Below are 22052 nucleotides of genomic sequence, written 5' to 3'. Positions count from 1 at the left end.
TGTGTGTGCTGTTACATTTTGAACTGTCCCTATATATATATATATATATACACATATCTTTTTAAAATTGCATTTGGTATAGTTCATTTTTACACCATGGAAGATAATATGTACTATAATATAAGCTTAAGATCGTATAGTATAGTTGTATATTCTATTATTTTTTTAAGTGAAAAAAATCTAAAGTAATCTTTTTGTTAATATTTATTTGTATTTACAAAATGATATCCATATAATATTCTGAAATCTATTTCATGATTAAATAACTTGTATCAGAAATAATCTATATCTTGATTTATGTTTACTGTCTTCAAATTCTAAAATAGCTTGATACTATCTGATATATGTTTAACATATATATTCATCATAGGGTGTACTTGTTATCAAATATCAGCAGCTAAACAAAGCCCAACCTTATAAACTAAAACAGCGAGAGATAAACAATACGTTACAAATCATAGCCAATTACCTAAATGCATATGCACAACATAGAAATAAGTCATAATTAAGTTTGCTAACAATCAGCTCTAGACAGAGAAGTTAAATGAAGACTCAAACTTGCAAAAATAAAATTACGAACATGTAACATTACAAGTACGCTTTCTGTGAATAACGACTACTAAATAATGGCAAAGGTACCTTTTTAAAAAAAAAAATCTGTTACTACTGTTTATTACTATTTACCAATAAATATAAAAGAGACACAAAAAAACCTGTTTCTAAACATATTCATGAAACACACGAATTGCAAGTTCCCGGAAAGTCATTCGCTATAGCCTTAGAATTTCAAGATTCGACAATAGTCGGAAGTTTACCCCCAAACACTGTGCGCCGACATTTTAATTCGCCTCAAATCTTCCCTTCCGCCATCACTAGTGTTTCTCTTTCTCACTGCGTCTGCTGAATGTGCTGGACTGCAGAAGGCTGCTGCCACTTGTCTCGCCGTGGCATTCCTCAGCATTCAGTGCCAGGTAAGGAGAAATCAACACAATTCAACCCTTTAATACCAAATAATGGGAGCGGGCATCACAGGGGTGTGTTTCAGGTCCGTCATTGTGCGGTTGGCACTATTTAAGATTGTAGACAAAAAAAAAAAAAAACATGCAAGCGTGCCAAAAGGTACAGATGCTGCATAGCCTGTGCTAGCGCTAGTAGGCAGTCCAAAGCTTTTGCTCTGGGTAGGAAAGTGGCAGGGTTCCAAATCATCAGAGGATTTTTGTTTTGTTCTGTTCAGCAGTCTGTGTACAAACTAAATAGCATCTTGTCATCGGATATGCTCCGGCGTTCTGGGAACAACTGTCAATAAATGATTTGGAAACCCTACCATCACCATTCAAACCTTTTTTTTCCTCTATTGTTTTTTTGTTGTTGTTTTTATTCTTGTTGTGTCGTTTTTTTTTTTTTTGCGAAAGTGCTCTGATGAATCAAGCATGGCATCATGCAAAGTTGCAGTTGGTGTCTGGGTGACGTCAGCGGCAGTCTGGAGTGTGATGAATACGTTTTGCAGTGTGCCGTTGCAGAGCATTTACTGCAGAGCCTGTGACCTGTTTTTTCCCCTCCCTGTGCAGCAGCAAGGGTTTTTTTTCCTCACATAAATCCTAATTCATATTACAGTACTGCTACCAGTGCCAAGCTGCAGCAACCAAAACTGTTAGTCCTCAGTTTTCATTTCCCATTTCTTTTTTTGCCTTCCTTTTCTTCTTCGTCCCCAGTGGAAATTTCTCAAAGTCGTCGATCAATGCCTGCTCGTTTGAGAGGTAAACGAGAGTTGATTAATTAGTATCAGGTGCATTCTGTGTGACAAGAAAAAACAAAAACATCCTGCGCTTTTAATTTCTATTAACTCCACTATTGCGGCACTGCAGCTGCCCAGGCTGAGACTGCTTGAGCAGTAAGTGCTGGGATGCAGCACAAAGGGGAGCGCGAGTGAGACAGAAAAAAGGAGAACACCGTAAGGAAACGTTGGCATCTTTTCTGGCACCTTTTTCATTATTATTAATTTTTTTTTTTTTAAGCATGGCCCTTTTTTTGTCTTGTCCTTTGTTACCATTCGTTTGTAGCCTGTTTGGTTTCTGTTATCTTTTTTTTCTGCAGCCAAAGCTTTGTCCCCTTTTGTGAGGATGTTGTTTGGTACTGTCGCTGAGGCTTCTTGCCAAGTCTGCCTAATTAAGATTAAGCATATGCAGATTTGCCTTGTTTTCAGCTAATGACAGCTGCAAACAATTATTTGTCATGCTTGCTGATTGTTGATTGGCGAAAGAGAAAGCCAGGGGAGAATTCTCAGCTTTCACAGGCGTTTTTTTTTTTCTTCTTTTTTCTTTCTGGATATTTCCGCAGCTCGGATTCCTTAGACAGAAATGGCCGCAGTGGACTCCTTTCTTGTATTGCGGGGGAAAAAAAATAGAAAAAAGGAAGAAAAGCTGTTTTTAACTGAGCCTCCGTCCTCCAGTATGTTTACTTTCTGAGTTAGCCGTAGTTTGTTATTTAGGTTTTTTTGAGGCGAGATGGGTTTTTATTGTGAATTTGCGGACAAGGCCAATGCGGCATGAATTAATTGTTTCCTAAAGGGCAATGGGTGTTTCTGTTTTTATTTATTTATTTCACTTATTATTAGGGGTAAGTGTTGCACCAACAAACCAGATCAATAAAGCGGATAAACCGGATATTTGTCTTTCCTTCATTAGTTGTCGTTGAGCCAGAGACACGGTTAAATTAGCCAGGGCTCAGTTGTGCTCTTAAACCCTCTTTTGGCTTTGCAGCAGAAACCAAGTGCATCCCACTGAACAGGCTGGCATCTATCCAAAGCTGCCTGGGCTCTTGGAAGACGTTCTCTTAGCCCTGCTTAGTTAGCATGCGAGGGGGAGAGAAAAGCTGAAACAATGGCTAGTCTGGCTCTAGCAAGGCCACAGAGGCATGACACAGGGACAATTTATTGAATTTTAAGGGTGTCTCGTTTCTTTGTTTGTTTTTTAAAATATCATATGCATATTTCTGAATTGTTAAGTTAGTTATTTCTAGCATATCAACATTGTCATGCACTGTTTTAGTACTGTGTGCTGCTTATCATGTAAATTAACAGAGTTCTGGTCTGAAAATGTTTCTGTCAAAAGTCAGAATCTTTATTTAAACTGTCTCTGGGTATTTAAAGATCTAAGGCACCAAGGATATGCACCCAAAACTCAAGAAAGTATTTTGTATCACATTTATAAACCTATGCTTGACTGGATTATTATTATTATTATTATTATTATTATTATTATTATTATTATTATTATTATTATTATTATTCTTTAACAGTTCTATCATTTAAAACTGAGGTACTGTCAATAATTATCAGCTCCTAATAACAATGTTGTCATACTCTTTTTTTAACATCATTCATTAGCCCTTTTTTTAATAAGAGTGACTACAACTTTCAACATACACTCTTCTACTAGAACAGTATATGTTGGGGATCCCCTTTCCAGGAAGAAATGGTATAGCTCATACCACTGGGTTTAAACTGGACCGAGATTCTGCAGTTATACATGCCAATGGAAATCTGTGCTTATTAAACCTCCCCCTGACCCTCTGCATTGGTAGGTAGCAGTCTTGGTAGAAGTATCCCTGTCAGGAAAGAAATGGTGCCATGCCTCCAGTCCTGATTCTGCCATGCTATAAAGATACAATTGATTCCACATAGACTCTGCTTACCCAGCTTCTGGGTCTGAATGTAACTGTGGCCGTACAGGATTAATTTAGGTAGAGTCTTCTGGTAAGGTGACACCAACCTACTGTGCCACACCACGCTACTCTGTGTGAGGATTCTGAAAGGTGAGCGGCCATCGATTCCTTGTAGACTTCATACTTCAGGCATGTCGAAGCTTTAATATTTGCAGGAGGCTGATTCAGGTGTTCCTACAAAAAACAGTTAATTTGATACAGTGAAGACACTGCAGTTCATGAATGTACTTGGAAGGCAGGTCGGTTTCATTGTTGGTACCTATCATGGATTGCATGCATTTCCGAGCTATATCTGTAGGGATGTTAATGGTTTAATCCATCAGAAGAAGAAGAAGAAGAAGAAGAAGAAGAAGAAGATTTCACAGCTATGATGTCAACAAAGATTCAGTTTAGAAGTAATAGTCCTGTAAACAATTTTTAGGTGGCAGTAGTAATGAAAAATGTGTCAGGAGACTGCTAAAAGTACTTTGCAAATTGTAGTAATAAATTTGTATTATTATGCCTATTCATAATTTTGTATGTAAAATGAAAAAGTACAGTAGGGCAGATTCACAACTATTTGGTATCTGTTTGCTGCTGGTTGAGAATGATAAGGCCATGGTGAAAAAAAAATGTTAGATGGATAGTTAATTATTTCTTTATTGCTGTTGTTTTAATTAAACAAAATTCAGTTTGAATTTCAAGCTCATAAAATAGAGCATTCTCACTCTGTAGAATAAATGCCCCTTCACACTTGAAAAGGATGAGCAGGCACAGTAATTAACCTGTTTTGGTATAAACAGTTTCACCCAATTTCCAATTTGTGTGCATTGTCTCCCTTTGCCTCGCTGGATATGACAGCAGTTTTCATCCATATGCTCCCTCTGTCAGCAGCCAACAATGCAAACATTTAACAGCTCAGTTCAGTCCTACTTCTACACTCAGTAATTACATGTACTAATAACATTGTTTAGTTTTTACATATATTAAAGACATTTTGCTCACATTTTTAAAGAGAGGTTTAATGCTTATTTTACCATTTTGCATCCCTCATTTAAATAATGCAATGTTGCACTTGGGTTACATACTTGGCTATGGTATTAGGTTTGTCGTCATTGTAAGCATGTATAAGCAGACAATGGAGACAAATGACAGCTACTCTGAAACTGCAAATCCAAAAAAGATCTCAAGAAGTAAGTAAAAGACCCTGGATTCCTGATTAGATGTGATAGTGCAGGACTTGCATGATAACAAGGTCTGCCATCCTTAGGGACTAAAAACAGAAGCAAACAAGCATGCAAGAGAGGCATCTGTCAGATTTCATAGAACAGGTCGCTAAGCTGAGCTCTCACTGAAGACCCTTTCCAGTACCTGTCTTCCACAAGTGATGTCGCTCCTCTGAGAAAGCATGTGCTGAACAGCTGCAGAGGAGGATGGTTACAGAATACCTTCACCAGCAGCTTGGACTGTTCACTCAGTTGAACCTGCCGCCTTCATCCCCAGGCCTTCACAGTGAGGATTGTGCATGGCCAGGTGTACCGTCTTGATGTTGGAAAGGATTTCTGGCTCGGAGGAAGCGGGCACTGGCTGGACACTGGCTTCACACTAGCGTGACACTGGCTTCACACTAGCGTGACACTGGCTTCACACTGGTTTGACACTGGCTTCACACTGGCTTCACACAGGCAGGGGCATGTCTGATGTTTATGCGCTGCCCTTGCTTCAGTGCCAAATCATCTATTGATTCTCATCTTTCTCTGCTGAGACCAGTATTGCTCTGTTATCCTAGCATCTGCTGAATTTTGATATTGCAGTGATGGCCATATAGCAGGTATCTTATTAATCTTGGCCCTAACGTGGAGATTGTGGAGCTGATGAGTTACATAGTGTAACTAGCAGCAGCTGGTGACCGAGACTTTCTCCAAGCAAGCATCACAACAAAAAGATCAGACACCTTTAAACTATTCATTATGAAGCTTATGTCTTATTATCTCAGCAGCAGTTTCAGCAGAATCGGTGACACTAGCTTATGTTGCGTTCTAAACCACAGTTGGAAGACCAATTGTGCTTGTACAGTGTATTGTTTATGTTGCAGAGAGGGGTTGCTTTACTGCAACCATGTTTTAGTTTATACAGAAGCAAGTTATCTTCAATTAAATGTTTTAATTAACTCATTGTAATGTTATTGTTATTGGAAGTGGTAAGAGTTGCTAAGGCTTGTGCAACACAAGGGTGAAATTAATTTCTTAACTATTATACTAATTAGACTTATCTGTTTCAAATGCTTTATTTCCATGATGACTTTTAATTTGACTAGATTACAGGGCTAGTAATTCAATTGAGTTTTGATAAATTGTTGCACTGCAGTGGGTTCTCCAGTGTTGGATAATAGCTAACTGGATGCATCACGCACATAGGTGACTACTGAATCAAGGAAGGGAAAATTAAGCTCTTAACAATGATGCTAAAGGTACAGAACAAAAAATCATCATGAATATTCAGCGCAAGTCACTTGTGACCTATTTTCAACTTAATTGCTTTTATTGCTGGTTTGATGCCTGAGGTGTCAAAGTGAATGGCACAAAATATAGGTTATTTTGTCAAATTGAGTCTACAGTATAAAACTGTAATTATGGAGAACTTGTGAAAAAGCAGGAATAGATTTTAAATTGTTTATGTGCAGTTTCCTCTTATCAATAACCCTTGGATAATGTACAATACTGTTATTCCAAGGGGGGGGGTGGGGTGGACATTGAATAGACATTTAGGCAAGTATCAGTACCAAATACAGTGCTGGCCTTGTTCATGCTCAACTCACTGATTCAGGTATTATGTTGCATCTGTAATACAATAAAGGAAGGTGGCCTACCATTTTGACCTTAAATTATGGATGGGTGGTTGTAGGAGGGAAAAATTGAACCATTGTAACATAAGCCCCTAGGGCCACAAATTGGGTTTTGGTCCAACTTAGAGCGTTTTGACAAGAGAATATCCAGTAATTCATAATATAATCTTTACAGAATACCCGTGTGTTTGTTTTATTCATAAAATACTGCCTCTGTAAACTGTAAGGCAAGCAAATACAGTTTAAAGATGAAAATGCATTCTTTGGGCAGAAATGTTTTGGAAGACATGCCGTAAGTATGTATAACAAAATAATTCAGACTATATTGGGTTAGTCTGCTTAAATCACATAGGAATGAGCACCACATGCAGTCCTTGGGTAAATGCACTGTGTCCGAGTCAGAAGGAAAATTGTGAAACTATGAAATGCGACCTGTGTTTTAAGTGCAACCATATTTGTTTAATTTCGTTCCAGAGTTTGTGTTCTGAATAAAACTCAAGTGCCAAGAAAGTTAAAGGGAGCCGTACACCACAAAGTGCCAGTTCTGTGAGTAAGTACAGTACATCTTTTTCCATTTTGATATAGTTTTGAACAGTTTGCTTTTTTTTTCTTTCCTTCTGGGATACAAAGAAGTGTTCTTCTTTATGGAGGGGTGGTGATTCAAATCCTGCCTAAAAGTGGGACTCACTGCCAGCAACTCATCTACCAGCCCAAGTAAATGTTGCCCATGGTAAAGGTGCACACTCAATCTGCATGTGAATTACTGTAGTATATCGCAGTCTAACCTGTTGTTTAGTAAATGATCCAAATGGATGTCAGAACAGACAGAAAAGGCTGGTATTTATTTAGCATTATCATATTTGAGCGTGTCATTTTAATGTTTTTAATATTACAAGGCTTTGAAAATATATAGAATACATAAGAATAAGCATATACATACATTTTGTTTAAAAAAAAATGTGATTATTTAAATAGTTCAGGTTACTTCATGTAGCTATTGAATATATTAAATAGAAATCAGATCTAAGGTAGACTTGTATGTCCCCCTAAACAGCCAACTGTGTTTCAAGACCAGATTATTATCATCATCAGTTCTCAGATGCAGCATGTAGTATTCTCCGTATTTGCTTATTATACCAGAATTCAGAGCAATTCAAATTAGACCATCTCTCGCAAACATACAGGTCAGGTTTACAATGAAATCAACTTTATCAAATAGGTAAGTTTAGAAATGGGGGAGGCTGTGCAGTTGAAACACTCCTGAACCTGGCCAGTAATCAAGTCGTGCTGTATTGAAATTTATTGCAATTGAAATCAAGTTTGTGCATTTTAATTTTTTTATTAGAAATGGATAATTCACAAATATCTTGCCATAAATGGAGAAAGTAAATATTTAAAAAAAGAAATTCTTGTCATATTGGTGTCTATTTTAGTGATCTAAACAGTGACGGGTCCAAGTACTGCTGCTGTTTAACACTATAATCCTCCTGCTAATTAACTTTACGCTGAAAATCTAGTTTCTAAATTTGATGACCGCGGTATTACGATCTGTCTCTCTGTTTCACAATAAGCAAATACAGTAGAAGAAAGGGGAAAGCCCTGTTCCAACTTACCATCTCTCCTCTGCTATTTGATTTATACAGTGTGATGGGGTGTTAATATTGCAATTGGATTTATACACGGTGATAAGTGGTTTTAATATTGCAGTTTGATTTACACACCGCAATAGGCTCCCTGCAGTTTTAACCTCACTACACAGGAGTAACCCTGCTGAAAAGCAATGCCTGTAGCCATCCCAGGAGGGTCGACTTTCTACCAGTGTAAATACATTTCATAAAAAATGGATGTGTGTTTGAGCCCCGTCTAATTGGGCTGCTTGCCTTCACTGTCACCCGCCTGAAATTAAACCGCATGCACAACCTTTGTCCCAATCAGTGTTGCTGACGGATGGTATTATCTGCTTTCTCTAAATTAGCCAACTAAAGTAACGCTGTAATTACTTCCTCGGTTTTGTCTGAGAAAAAGTTGGTAGGTGACCCCTGCGCCACGTTTGAGCTGTCCAGGAATCACCTTTAGAAAGAAAGTGACCTTCACGTCAATCATCTGGCTTCACTGTGTACCTACTAAACACAAACTGCCTCATTTAGTACTCCATAAATGCCCCAGTGAAAGGACCCGTGGGCTTCACACATATTAACTTAAGTTTGCTCAGTTACCGAGGACAGTACAAACCGCTTAGTGCTGGAAGGATTAGATTTGAGTATTGCGTTGAGGTCTATTCATTATTAATGCTGATTAGGTTAAAAAACAAAGTGTGGAAATTGTCAGGAATACTAATGTGTACTTTCTGCAGGGTACATTACATATTAACTCAATAGGAATTCTTGTTCTTGCTCACTATATGTGCTGTAGTTCCTATATATATATTTTTTTTCATCAGGTAATGGAAAGTATTCTAAACTATGTGAGAGAAAATGTGAATGAGAGTACAGACCCTGCAAGACAACAGGTAGGAAGGCATGTTTTATTGCATAGCCATGGCTCTTTTCCTGGTTGACAGTTTTACGCAACGGCGTTCTTTAGAAAGAGAGTCTTCAACAGGACGGTTTTCTGTCTTGTTACCTTGTCCCCAAGCAATTTAGGAGCTAAATAGCGATTGGGAGACTGTAGTTTTTGTGTCTTACTCTAATTGTGAGGCATGGTTCAGGACTGATTCACATCTATTCTAAAACCTCACTTTTTTATTAAAAAAAAAAAAAAAAAATCAGCAGTAACATTCCTTGAACAGTAGATACTAAAAGTAATTCCAATTTGGACACTTGGTGATTTTGTACGGAGATTTTTTTTTTTTGCAAGCACTGTGGCAACTCTCTTTGCTAAGTGGTGATGTGATGTCAGACTGGCAGAGCACCAGCATTACATTCACACCAGTATAACCAGCTGAAACGCCACACAGATGCTTGCAGGGGTATCGCAGCAGGCAAGGGAATGAGAGGCTGTTACACTAATCGGTGTTTAATAGCAGACGTGACACGACATGCTGTAAAAGCTGGCAGAAATATCTCAACTGAAAAGGCCCCTTATTGATTTTTTCTCCTTGCTTCTACTTTGCCTTGAAATGAATACAACAGATTCATTTGACCAATAATATTTGCACCACACTAATTTAAAACTGCCCTTCCCCCAAACAAACACACTAAAAACACATTTATTAAGAGCACATTAGTATTGCTGTTACCAATATTGTGAAAAGGACATGCTGTGTTAACCTAAATTGTGTGGAATTCTCTGTATTTTTTAAGGGATTTTCTGGTAATTCGTCTTGAAGTGGTATAAGGGAATAAGACTAGGGATACTGATTCTTGAAATGTATTTTTGTTTACGACTGTAAGTCACCCTGGATAAGGGTGTCTGCTAAGAACTAAATAATAATAAAATAATTATAATATAGGTACTGTGGTTATCATAATTATGGTAACAATTTAAAATAATGGCCGCAAATTCATAATGAATTCCGGTTGAATATCACAGGAATAACAGCTGAATATCGTATGCACTTCCACTGAGTTCTATAGTCAATCATTTTGAATTGAGCCCTGTTAATTCATCATGATTAAAAAAACATTTCCCCTTTCCCCTCCATCCATTGATATTTTTTCTTCATACCCTCTTACTCACCCACCAGGGGATTGTAAAAAGGGTTAATTCATGCATGAATGCATGCCTTACACATGTGAGCAACATCATGTGTTACAAACGAACATGGAATGAATACGGGTAATGAAATCCCCACAATTTAACAAGGCTGAATTAAAAATGAATTACTTTAGGGCTCGGACTAAGTGCATAAGATATTCAGCTGCTATTCCTGTGGGATTCAGTCGGAAATCATTATCAATTTGTGGCCACTATTTAGGTGGTCATTATTTGCATATGGATACAGCTCTATAGGTATAAGTTCCAGCCACGGACTGGTATATGCAATTTAAACTAGTTCCACTGGGAACGGAAGAGGGCATTGAATTGAATGATAAATAATACAAGCCTGAATCACAGACTCACACATCTTTTTTTCAATTTGTACACAAGAGTGTTTTTGCTGGAGCAAGGAAACAAGAGAAGGGAAATAGTTAAAACACGAAAAAAAAAAAAAGTAATTTGATGTTTCTGTCTTCTGATTTAATGTTCTACGTGTGTAATTTGTTAATTCATGGTATTTGGAGCATCACTTTTAAAATGTCAGTTCCAGAATCCTTTTTCAAGATGCTTATTTAATATTCACGATTTTAAACCTCTATGCGCGCACACACACAGCTGTAATTCATTGAAATGTAATTTAAGGTAAATTAGGATGCTGTAATGTAATTAGAACACCCTTACATGGAGCATAAAACTAATTGACTGTCATGTCAAGCTGCATCCTATGTCCTCGAATTTAGATGCTGTTTAACACAGACTGAATTAGCAAACAGCTTAGGCTCTAATGAAATACTGAAAACAAAGATTATTGTGTAAACGAAACTACCGCAATCAAAATACCCTCCTCAAAACCATGGCTTATTACTGAATTCATAACCACAGATCGGTGATACTAATTTGATATTAAATTGAATTTCAGATAAAAAATAAATTACGCTACTGTACACCGGGCTTGAAAAGTTATTTAATAATACTGTAATATAACTATGTGATTGGGAAAATAACTTAAATACAGTACATGTTCTTAACGTATGTAGTTACATCCTCACATTCACTGTGTGTGCCTTTAATAAATACAAGTAAAATACAGTGTAACTATGTAGTGCTGTACCTTTGTTTTGAAGGGTGGGTTTCTCCAGTATATTGACATATGCCTAGATTTTTTTTTTTCTTAAGAAAATTGTCCTAATACTGTTTCAACTGCATGGGAAAAAATTGCATAAAATATTGAGAAAGTATGACTGCTGTTTTTAAAATTGCCATACAATCCTAGTGAGATTTAGCGGGAGTCTGATTTTTTGTTTGTTTGTTTGTTTCTATAGAAGCTGTAACTTTCAAATCCCTTTATGTGCAGGCTAAGTATATATTGTGTATGTTTATGTATGTGCACAGTTTGAGGTAAAATGTGATCTTCTGCTGGGGTGTCTCCCATACACAGAATGGAGGTCTCTCTCTGCAGATGAAGGGAGTGTGTAATACTCTCCAGAGTGACTGATGGCACAGGTATGAGCTCGGAAGCTCCCCCTTTATACTCCCTTCTGTGTCTGTGTCAGAATGATAAACACTGGGTGACAAGTAACACTGTTAGGGAGCTTCTCTGTTTGCACACCAGCTTCTAATTCCCTTAGTGAAACACACTGCAGTGTTGATGTACAATACCCCTCAAATAAAATTAAAAAAGAAGCATCATCGTTGAGTTGTTTTTAAAGTTAACGCACCTCCCTCCTCAAGCTCCATTTGAAGATTGTCGTTTTGTTTTGTTTTAAACCTGAACGTGAGGGTTTGTCGGTTTGCTGAACATTCCCTACTTGTTTTATCAACATCTTTGAAAATTGGAGGTTGCACATTTTAAAAATACAATTCATTACTGGAAATACAAGGCTCCAGTGTGTGAACATCCCCTAAAAAAAGGATTTAATTCTGTAAAAAGTATATTACGATATATTACATCACTCCCTCCACGTTCTGTATAAAGAGATGCCACAGGCCATGTTATATCAGTCACTGTGGTTCAAGGACAAAAGGGATTTGTATCTTGCCAACGCAGATTGCAACAGTGCCATCTAGTGTTCAGACTGTTCCCTACATACAGCTAACAACCCTGCCTCTGGAAGGAAATGTTGAATAGTGCCCACTGTTGTTGTCAGTATTGCCACTATTATAAAATGCATTGTCGAGGTTAACAGCAAAAAGGGAACCTTTTTTGTTTGTTTGTTTCTGAAGAACTGATGTAAATTTTTTGTTCTGAAAATGTTTGATTTCACTGTGGGTTATTTTATTATTTAGCCATTTTCTTCTACTATAATATGTATGTGTATATATATATATATATATATATATATATATATATATATATATATATATATATGTTTTTATTTAACATGCGCCGTTAAGCAAGGAAATTAATAGAAGAGGAAGGATTAATTAAATTACCACTCATTTTATTCCATGGAGTAAAACAGTCTAATAGTCTTGTCTAAAATGGAGAACGCATCTATAATTTTAGAAGCAACAGAGCCATGTGCTTTTTTCTTTCTTTTTGTACATTTATATTATATATGCATACAGCAGAAAAGCTGAAAAGTGTTTTTTTGTGCCCGTGGATAATTCTGAAACAGAATATTCTCTCCTGTGTAATCTGCTGAGTTGTAACTTCTGTGTTACATTAAGCCTCCAGCAGCATTGCAGGCGTGGATCTCAAATGACCGCCAATGTGCCTTGAATTTAAATGAGAAGCAGCAGTGGTGCAGGTTTCAACTTTTCTGGCAAACCGAAAACGATACTTATTTGTTGTTAATGCGAGCAATTATCAGCGCGGCGGATTGAGAACGCCTTGCTCTGAACCTGTGCCATTGCTTAGGCTAATTGAGAAATAAACAGTTATCTGCGGGTTGCGCCCCGCAATGCTTGGAGGGACAAAGCCGCTGTTGTGAGCCCGACAGTAGCCTGACATTACAAAAGCCCAATTAGGAATCTAGCAGCAGCAGCAGCAGTAGTAACTAGGTCTCAAAAAAATGTGTTTTGCCCTTTCCGTTTTAAAACGACAGTTTATCACAAAAAGGTTCACTTTTGTTTCGTAAATGTGCAAAAAAAATAATTTAAAAAAACTAATTTTTTGAGGTTTTCAGGCCTGCTATCATGAGGCAGTTGTTTTTAAAACTGTATCCCTGGTGGGGAGCTGGAAGGGCACCAGAATGGATGTGTTTTCCTGGAGGAGACACAATGGAGGATGTGTCTGCTCTCTGTAACATGGCAGGGAATTGTTTTATAAGAGCAGGGCGCGGGCATGCCGAATCGCACTTTGCCCGGTGTGTGTGTGTGTGTGTGTGACAGCGTGCAGATTGATAGGGGAGCAGCCATGGAATTGCAAGGAGCGGTATTGGTTTAATCATTAACAAAGGACTGTATTCAAATGAAGTTGGCATACTTCCGAGACGAGGTGGCTCATAACAGAGAAGAAAGGCGTAATAAATATTCATTAAAATCTTGGCATCTCTGCAGCCGCTGCGGTTTCACACAGATCATTTCCCCTTCATTTTTATTTGTATTTTGATGCGCATTAGCAATCTGTTTTAAAATATGACATGAATTAATGAATTACAATGGGACTTGTAAAGTACTCATTTTAGGGACTGATCTCTCCCTCCGAGGACTTGACTGTAGACACTTCGTATCAGGAGTACTGGCTCAATCACGTGATTCATGACCTTGGTCATGTGGTAAAGACAACATGTGACCCTTCCCTGATACGTGAGCGCCCCCCCCCCCCCAAAAAAAAAAAAAAAAAAAAAAAAAAAAAAGGAATGCAAAAAATAAGCTCTGCTTTCTTATTTCACCTGCACTTCTTAGTTTATTGCTTACCTTAGTGTTGCAGGGTAGTCTTTTAGAAAGCTCTCTGCCACAGTTAGTCTGACAGAAGCTGCTAGTGAGAGCGTGCCACGAGAACTGCGCCTGAGAAATCCAGCCGTGTACTGTCGCGTCGCGACTTGCAATTTGGTAAGTTAACTGATACTTCGAGCAATTAATTTGCACAGCTTTCCCAGAGTAACTCATTAGCATGCACGGTGCAGAGCCTGGTGTAAATATGCGTGCAATTTCATCAAATAAATGAAGGCGCACTGTCAATAGAAGCCGCTGTCAAGCTGAGCGAGAGTGGAGGCATGTTTCGTTTCAGACACTAGATTCGCTTTAGAAAATCCGTCTATTGATATTTATTATGATAATATAATTCTTGATCTTTTTCTCCTGATTTATTCAGCTTACAGTGCAAGGCTTGTGGAAGTGTTGTTTCTGTATGTACTTGGCAGAAACCTTAACAGTGGGATCTGTACAGTATCTCTGCGAAGCATGACTATTTCTTATTTTCTTGCCTTATTCTGTATTTGCCGTAAGTTATCTGAATAGGTGGATGGCAAGGTTCTGTGTATGACGTTTTTTCATGCGGTATTGTTAGAAAAAAAGATTAGCCTTGTTACAGCGTAGCAATGGAAGGTGTATTGTATCTGCTTATTGATTGTTGCGTGTGCTTTTTATGTAGCGAATAGATGAAACTCGTGAACGGCAATATTTTTTAAAAGACTCCTTTATTTTCCTCACCCAGCTAAAGTCCAGAGCAGTCACAGACGCGTTCATGTTCGTGATTAGTATCCCCTCGGAGCCCGAGGTGGGCATTTACTTTTGGTTGTGTTTGAAGCATAATGAAGTACCACGCCAATGCAAATTTGCTTGACGAAGAATAGGGAGCGCATGAATGTGTTTTTATTATTTTTCCCCGTTAAGTGCTATTATCCAGTGGCGGACTGAGTTCAAGTTTAAAAGTAATACCAAGAAGACCCGCGATATTCCAGTGTTTTTTTTTTTTTTTTTCCTCCCTTGGCTCCCAGGCAATACCAGCTTGAGCTTCATTAGGATGCAAGTCCACTGCCGTCACCGTGGAGACGATGGGAAAGCAGGACTTTGTTGAATTAGAGTCTGGTAGGACGCAGCCGTGCTGTGAAAGGGGCAGCTGCGTGCACACGGTGATGGGGGCTGATGAATTACTGCCCCTGTTCAGACACAGCCCTTTGTTCCCAGTGTATTGTCAGAAGAGAAGTCGGGTAGGAAAATAAAATTAATCAGGCACGATTTGAGATCTGGGGAAAGAGGGAAAAAAGCTCTCCGTGTTCCCTGTTCTCTGTGCTTGCTGTCCTTGTGCATCCTGTGGAACCTGCAGATTTGTGTTTTGTTTGATATTTCCCCCCCCCCCAGTGATCCTGGAAGTTCTGAGGAAATACTGTAGACTTACAATGCCACTGTAAATGACGTATTTGTTTATTTTACAGTTACATTGCCTTTATTGATTGATTGATATTTTGAATACAAATAACATGGAGCTTGCTTTATACACTGTGCGATTGTTACAAGCATGCAACGTTATTAGCTGTTGTCTGCATCCTGCTTTTAAAATCTAGTCTCAAAATACAGCATTTAATGCAAATGTCCTGTCCATCATATTGCTGACAATATATTTTACTGTTCAGTATCTGTTATATTGCTTGATAAGTGTTAAGCATTAATGTTGTTTTTTTTACCCCTAATGAGGGGCATTGATAAGTGTGTGTGTTACAAAAAAATATTCCTGATATTTAAATGCTGTATTAACATTCTTTCACATGCTCGGATCAAGCCCTGCGATTTTCAGTTCCGCTGCAACTTTGATTCAGTGTGGGTAGGTGGATAAAAAAAAAAAAAATTAATCATCTTTGCAAGCGTCTGCGACATTACAGTGCCAGGAGAGCAAGCGCCAGGCTAGATGGGAGACCTGGCATCATTAATGTCGCTGTGTCAATCACACTAGAAACTGCTAACCTCGTAATATTGAGAGTCTCGCTCCCAGAATTCTCTTTTTTTTATTCTCCCTGGGTTCATCTACCAATAGCAAGGTTTCTTCTTCATGATTTCACAGTGCAATCATCCTTGCCAATTAAGTGCCACTACTGGATAAATGATTATTCTAGCTCAGAGAAAAGGAGGAGGCAACGGGATCGCACAAACAGTATGCAGACAGTGGTTGGTTTATACAACGTTCTACAGGGAGAATTCGGTTGTTTTACATTCTCTTGGTTCTTGATGGTATTGGTACAAACGGGAAGTTCTCACAGAGCAGCTTTAGGCAAGACCGTTTTAATAATGGTTTAGGTGTTCCAGTGCTCGTTGACCAATGCTTGCCACAGCCTGGCAGATTGCGAGCCAGGAAAGCTCTCCCACACAAAGACTGGCAAATAATAATCATCACCCAACCTGAACAACGCCCCTGCCCGGCTGCTCTGTCCTGGGTCGATCAGTGCTTGAGAATTGTATCTAATTGTGTAGAATCAGAGGTTTGGTGATGTGGGACAAGAATTGCAGAAGTGCATTGAAGTTCACTTAACCCACTGATTTTAACAATGTCAGCAGATATCAAACTTATAATGACAACTGCTAACAACCTGCTAATCAAGCCACACTTGACAGCCAAGCACCTTCAAGGGCACCCAATCTCCGCAAAAAAAGATACAAAATACAGTAATAATATAAGAAAGAAAGAAAGAAAGGACTGGGAAATAAATGATGCATAATGATTCTTGATGATTTATTTAGACTGTCTGCTGTCACCATGCTTTTCTGAGTGCCCTGAGGACCCAATCAGAGGTAATGATCCACACTGGCAGACTTGCTTCAACCATTATTTCAGACCCTGGTCATTACTGTGGGTTTTTTGTGGGACTGCAGAAGTGTAGTAGACTGTACTAAGAGTACTGTACCTACAGTTCTAGAATCATTTAGACCCACTTTAAGTTGTTTTGGAGGGGCGCGATTGTCACCATTGTATTTTGACTATAGTTAACATTAAAGGTACATCATCTTTGACGTTGAGGTTTTAGTTTAAAGGGTACATAAGGACCTTTTTATTTTATTGTGTTACATGTTCCCATGTGTTGCCACAACTGTTTACGTAAGGTGTGTGTTTTAAATTTTTTTTTTTTTTACATTTTGACCACTTTTCTCAGAACTGCATTTCCCATCATCCTCCTGCTCACATATGTAACTGAGATGGATTTACCAGTGAGCAAGAGGATGCTGGGAAATGTAGTTCTGAGAAGTCCGTGCGGATACATGTGAAGCCATCTTGAGGCAGAGGATGCAATTTAAAAGTTTGAAAAAGTGGTCAAAATGTAAAAAGACCCCCCAAAAAACATACACACACCTTATGTAAACAGTTGTAGCAACACATGGGAACATGTAACACAATAAAATAAAAAGGTCCTTATGTACCCTTTAACATCTTCAGTGTTACTCAATGTTTAACATAGACTGAATGGCTAAGGCTTGGATGAGCTGCCTGTTATTTTTGTACACAGTTTTAATTTTCCAGCAGTGCAGATGGTGTAAGAAACCATGTCCAGTAAATAAATACCCAAGGGTTTGACCATTGTGCCTGTTAGGGTCTAGACTTTGGTTGCTGAGTTTTATTAAACCTACAGAAACCCCTGACGGGCCAGGTATAGTGCTATCATTAAACCTGCTGGAACAGTAGCTTCAGGTGGTGTCATTTGGACTATTTAACAGGAGCAACAAGGGGCCAATTACTGTGCTGACTTTGAAAGGTAAAATTGACAGTCCCTCCAGTATGGCACCTCAGCAAACACTCACAGCGAAGGATATGGTGTAGTATGCCCTATTGATACAGTGTCACACACAGGTGTGATGAGATCCCAGAACACGCTCACACTACAATGGGTTTGGCACAGTGTCAAAGTGGTCACCGCAGGCGCTCACACACGCAAGAACAAAGCTGAGACTTTCTTGTGGAATTAGAAAGTAATTTGTCAAGTCACATTAACAAATGGGCAGCTATTAATGAGAGAGTCAACAAATGGCCTTTTTTTCTGCCAAAACTACAGGGTGGGGGTGTGGTGGAGCTGTTGGCTATCCTGTACTTTTACAATTAAGCAGCATGACGCATCTCTCCTGTGTCAGATACCATAATACAAACCTGACACTTTTCGTACAAATCTTGTTATACAGCAGGCTTTTGGAGCACAGCAGCATTGATCTTGTTTCAGCCACCTGTATGTTTTCTGAATTGGTTTGGCAAAGGATACAGTCCTTCCTGCCGTTTTACAAGAGCCCAGCAGTGATATCCATCGAGATAGATGGTAGAACCGAAGTATACTTACTATGCTTGCACCAGGAACCGCTTGTGCTGTTGTTTAGATGATGGGTACGCTTAGTGTCAAAGGGTTTCTGAGAGCACCTTGGTTTTTTTGTGGTGTCATGTAATGAGCTGGATTCAGAACTTTTCCACTTGCTTAGCACATCTGCTGTATGTAAACATTCTCAGAAATTCAACTAATCAGGTTAGCGCTTTTGATAAGAACCGTGGACAAAACAGATGGTGTTCCAGGATGTTTAATACTTCTGATGCTGTACTGAACTCACTTTTGAAAAGGGGGGGGGGGGGGGGGGGTTACATATGGATTACAGTAAAATATTTAACAACTAAAAATATATATTTATGTATTAACTACTGTGTAAAATAGAATAGATTCCATATTAATATGACCAAATTAATTAATATGACCAAATGTCTATTATATTTAAGAAAGAAAAAAGACAGATAATTAAGACATCAGTAAGGTGGAATATTTGTATCCTGAGGGCATCACCTAGGGCAGAGGTTTTCAACCAAGGGTACGTGTACCCCTGGGGGTACTTCTAAGGGTCATAGGGGTTACACAGAACGACTCAAATAAAAATGCAAATTCAAGTAAAAGAAAACAATGAATTGATTTTTTAAAACAGTATTATATATTATCTCCAAACCAATTTGCATACTTTTTCATTTTTGTTTAGCAGCTCATAGATTAGTATAGACTTTTATTGAAACAACGGTAATATTAAATAGTGAACATTTTAAAGGGGTACTTAGGGTTGAGAAACACTGACCTATGGTATTGTTAGCCAGATGAGGGCAGCTTTTAGCAGTGGATTCTTTCATCTCCAGTGACAGAAATATAAAAGCGTGTGTCTCTGAAATATTAGCATGTGTCACTTTCTATAGAAAAGGGAATGTATGCCGATGGCTGCAGCACTCATTTATTTTCTAGGCTTGATGATTGATTTTTCATTTTCCGAGGAAAGTTTCTGACACTATCATATATTTCCCTCGCAGTCTCTTCAAGTAAAATGCCAGCGTGGACATCTGATGTTAATTACACATGATGAAACATGCCTACCTTTTTTATTTTGAGAAATTGCCTTTTTTGTTGTTGTTGTTTATTTTTTTATAAATAGAATATTGATGTAATGTTATTTGTAAACACCGTTCCCTGGCAATCGGGAGTAATTTAATTACATGACAAGCAATATCTGATAAAACAACAGAGGCAAGGCCAGTGTCTTTTTAGATAATCTTTGTAAATGCTGCTCTATAATTAAGAAAGCTACAAATGTGATAACTGGAAATCATTTTAATAAAAAGACAAAATAAAACCCTTTACCGACCTTGTTAATTAAATTAAAATTGCAGTGCAATTAAAATGTTCAAGGTAGGAAGCAACTTGAATATTAATGCGAATGCTAATCTTTGTTGCCTCGCCCTCAAAAAAAAATCTTTAACATGAGACTATAGCAAATTGGCAACATGCCAGCAGGCTACAAGGGATATTGTTTCATCACATGCTCCTGCATTTTAGCCAATCACCCTTTGTTTTTTAAACTAAGTAGAATAATTAATTCTGCATAATGATTAAGTTGCCAGATACAAATTGATTACATCCGCAAATAACAAAAATAATTTGTAATCTCAAGGTGTGTGCTGGATCCCTGATTTATTTTCAAAACTGTAAAAAGATTTTGTAGTTTAGTTAGTAGGCTGAGAAGGACAGGGGTACAGGGTTTTTTTTTTTTTTTTTTCATGCCGAGAAATGGTATATAAATATTTAGCTGGATAGCCAAGCTGTTAAAACACTGTACAGTGTAAACAGACACCGTATTAAAAAAGAAAGCAGATTTCATTTCTACGCTTGTTAAGTGTGGGTCAAGAACAAGAGCTTATTATTTCATTTTGATGCAAAGCTACGCACAAAGAAAATAGTAAACAAAGCAGACGTACAGTTGTGGTTCGGTGTTTGAGTAGAGTGCCTGTCTCCACTGCAAACAAGGATTATTTGAGAATCTCCAAATGAACCGATTTCTCTCTGGCCTTTTCTGAGAGTTCACCGCAAATCCTGGTACCATCAAATTGTGTACTGTGAGTGTATGCACTAAATGAATATAAAAGAAATTCCAGTTGGGCTTTTTATATGCCTGAACATGTTGAAGGATTGTAGTGGGGTATATATTTATTTCAGCCCATAAAATGTCATCTTCCAACATCTCAAATTCTGTTGATAATTGACAAGTTCCTCGTGTCTGACGTCATTAGACAAGCTGTAGTATTTAATGACTCCTACTTAACAGCGCCAGCACGTTCAAAAATGAACCCCTGGGGACTAGTAATAAATACATTAAGAAGGAGACTGCTGGCTGAAATGTATTTTTTTCAAATGTGAAATACCTAGCATGTGATATCAATCAAAGGCCGATCTAGGAATGAAACAGAAAGGTAGCTTATGTAAAACAATATATCTGTGCATTTATGATTATGTCACACGTTTGATGCTGGAACCATAAATACATCAGCAGTAGGGAATGCTCAACTTGCCTTCAGTGAAAGATGGATTTTTCCTTGCCGCTCAGAGTTCTGGAAATCAATTTGAAGTGTTAATAATTCATAATTAAGTTGGCAATTACAAATAGCATGTGTGCGTGTGAAAGTAGAGTTTAGGCTTGCCGTTGACGTCTCTTAAACCCCTTAACTAGTACTGATCCCCCTAGCAGCACCCTGTCTAACAGTCACTGGGTCTGGAGGCTGTTCAAAGAATGTGTGTGTGGGGGTGCTGTGTTTTTATTTAAATGTTCTTTTTTTGATCTGGCAAGTTATCATCATTTTAAATAATCCCGTTCGGTCATTCCTGTTCGGACAAGTCCAGCCATAGGATTCTTCATGCTTCGTACAGAGGATGGACAGCACAAGTCAAACCCTTACTAGCACCTGTCACTGCTGAGCACAAAATTAAAGCTATCCTGTCATTATTCGTCCGTTTATGAATCAAAGCATGAATCACGTACAAAATCACATGGGATAATCATTTAATAAAGGTGTTTAATGTGCTTTTATTATTTGAATTGTATTTTAATCGTAATTTTCGCTACTGGTCTTATGTTCAAGAGCAACCTTGAGACAGACAGATATTAATGTATTTACCCTGTCATCCCTTCTTTTATTTAATAACGTATGTGCTTGTTTACAAATGGAGGGGTTTATAATGAAAGTCTTGAGGCTTCGCAGACAGTATTGGTAAATATGATGGAAGATTTGTGCTCTGGGTGAAGGCAATCAGCTGTGAACTCCACTGTGTGTAGCGTGCGTACAAAACAGTGGCAGACTATAAAATTTTTTACATTTTAAAGAGATATTTAAAAAAATATATATTTAATAACATTTGGAAATGTAAAAAAATATATATCTATATATATATATATATATAATATATGTATAAACGGCATGAAGGTTTTAAAAAGATATGCTGTGTTGCGGAGTGGCTTTCAATTACTGTGAAAAGGGGTGAATACAAAAATATAAAGGTTAAAACATGTTTTCAAAGAGCATTCTTGACCTGTAATTAGAGAGGTCATAGTGTGTTTCTCTATTAAACACTGCTCAGTTTACAAACACTTCATG

General features: G+C 38.0%; 1 protein-coding gene across 14 annotated transcripts in view; it reads left to right on the top strand.

Moving 5' to 3' along the window:
* The first annotated feature begins 8987 nt into the window (after window positions 1-8987).
* Window positions 8988-22052, top strand: part of LOC117418205 (trinucleotide repeat-containing gene 6A protein-like) — a 94093-nt gene continuing 81028 nt past the window's right edge. For 11 of the 14 annotated variants that reach the window (XM_059035481.1, XM_059035494.1, XM_059035493.1 and 8 more), the window contains exon 1: window positions 15172-15342. In XM_059035481.1, coding sequence (XP_058891464.1) covers window positions 15187-15342 — 156 coding nt within the window. In that variant the 5' untranslated portion in view covers window positions 15172-15186. Of the gene's footprint in view, window positions 9057-14043; window positions 14243-15171; window positions 15343-22052 lie in introns of those variants that run through there. The other 3 variants (XM_059035489.1, XM_034925925.2, XM_034030946.3) reach the window with 2 other exon arrangements.

The sequence above is a fragment of the Acipenser ruthenus genome, chromosome 13, assembly GCF_902713425.1.
Source record: "Acipenser ruthenus chromosome 13, fAciRut3.2 maternal haplotype, whole genome shotgun sequence".
In the NCBI taxonomy this organism is placed as follows: domain Eukaryota; kingdom Metazoa; phylum Chordata; class Actinopteri; order Acipenseriformes; family Acipenseridae; genus Acipenser; species Acipenser ruthenus.
The sequence above is the reverse complement of the archived record's forward strand: the minus strand, read 5'-3'. Positions and strand labels throughout refer to the sequence as shown.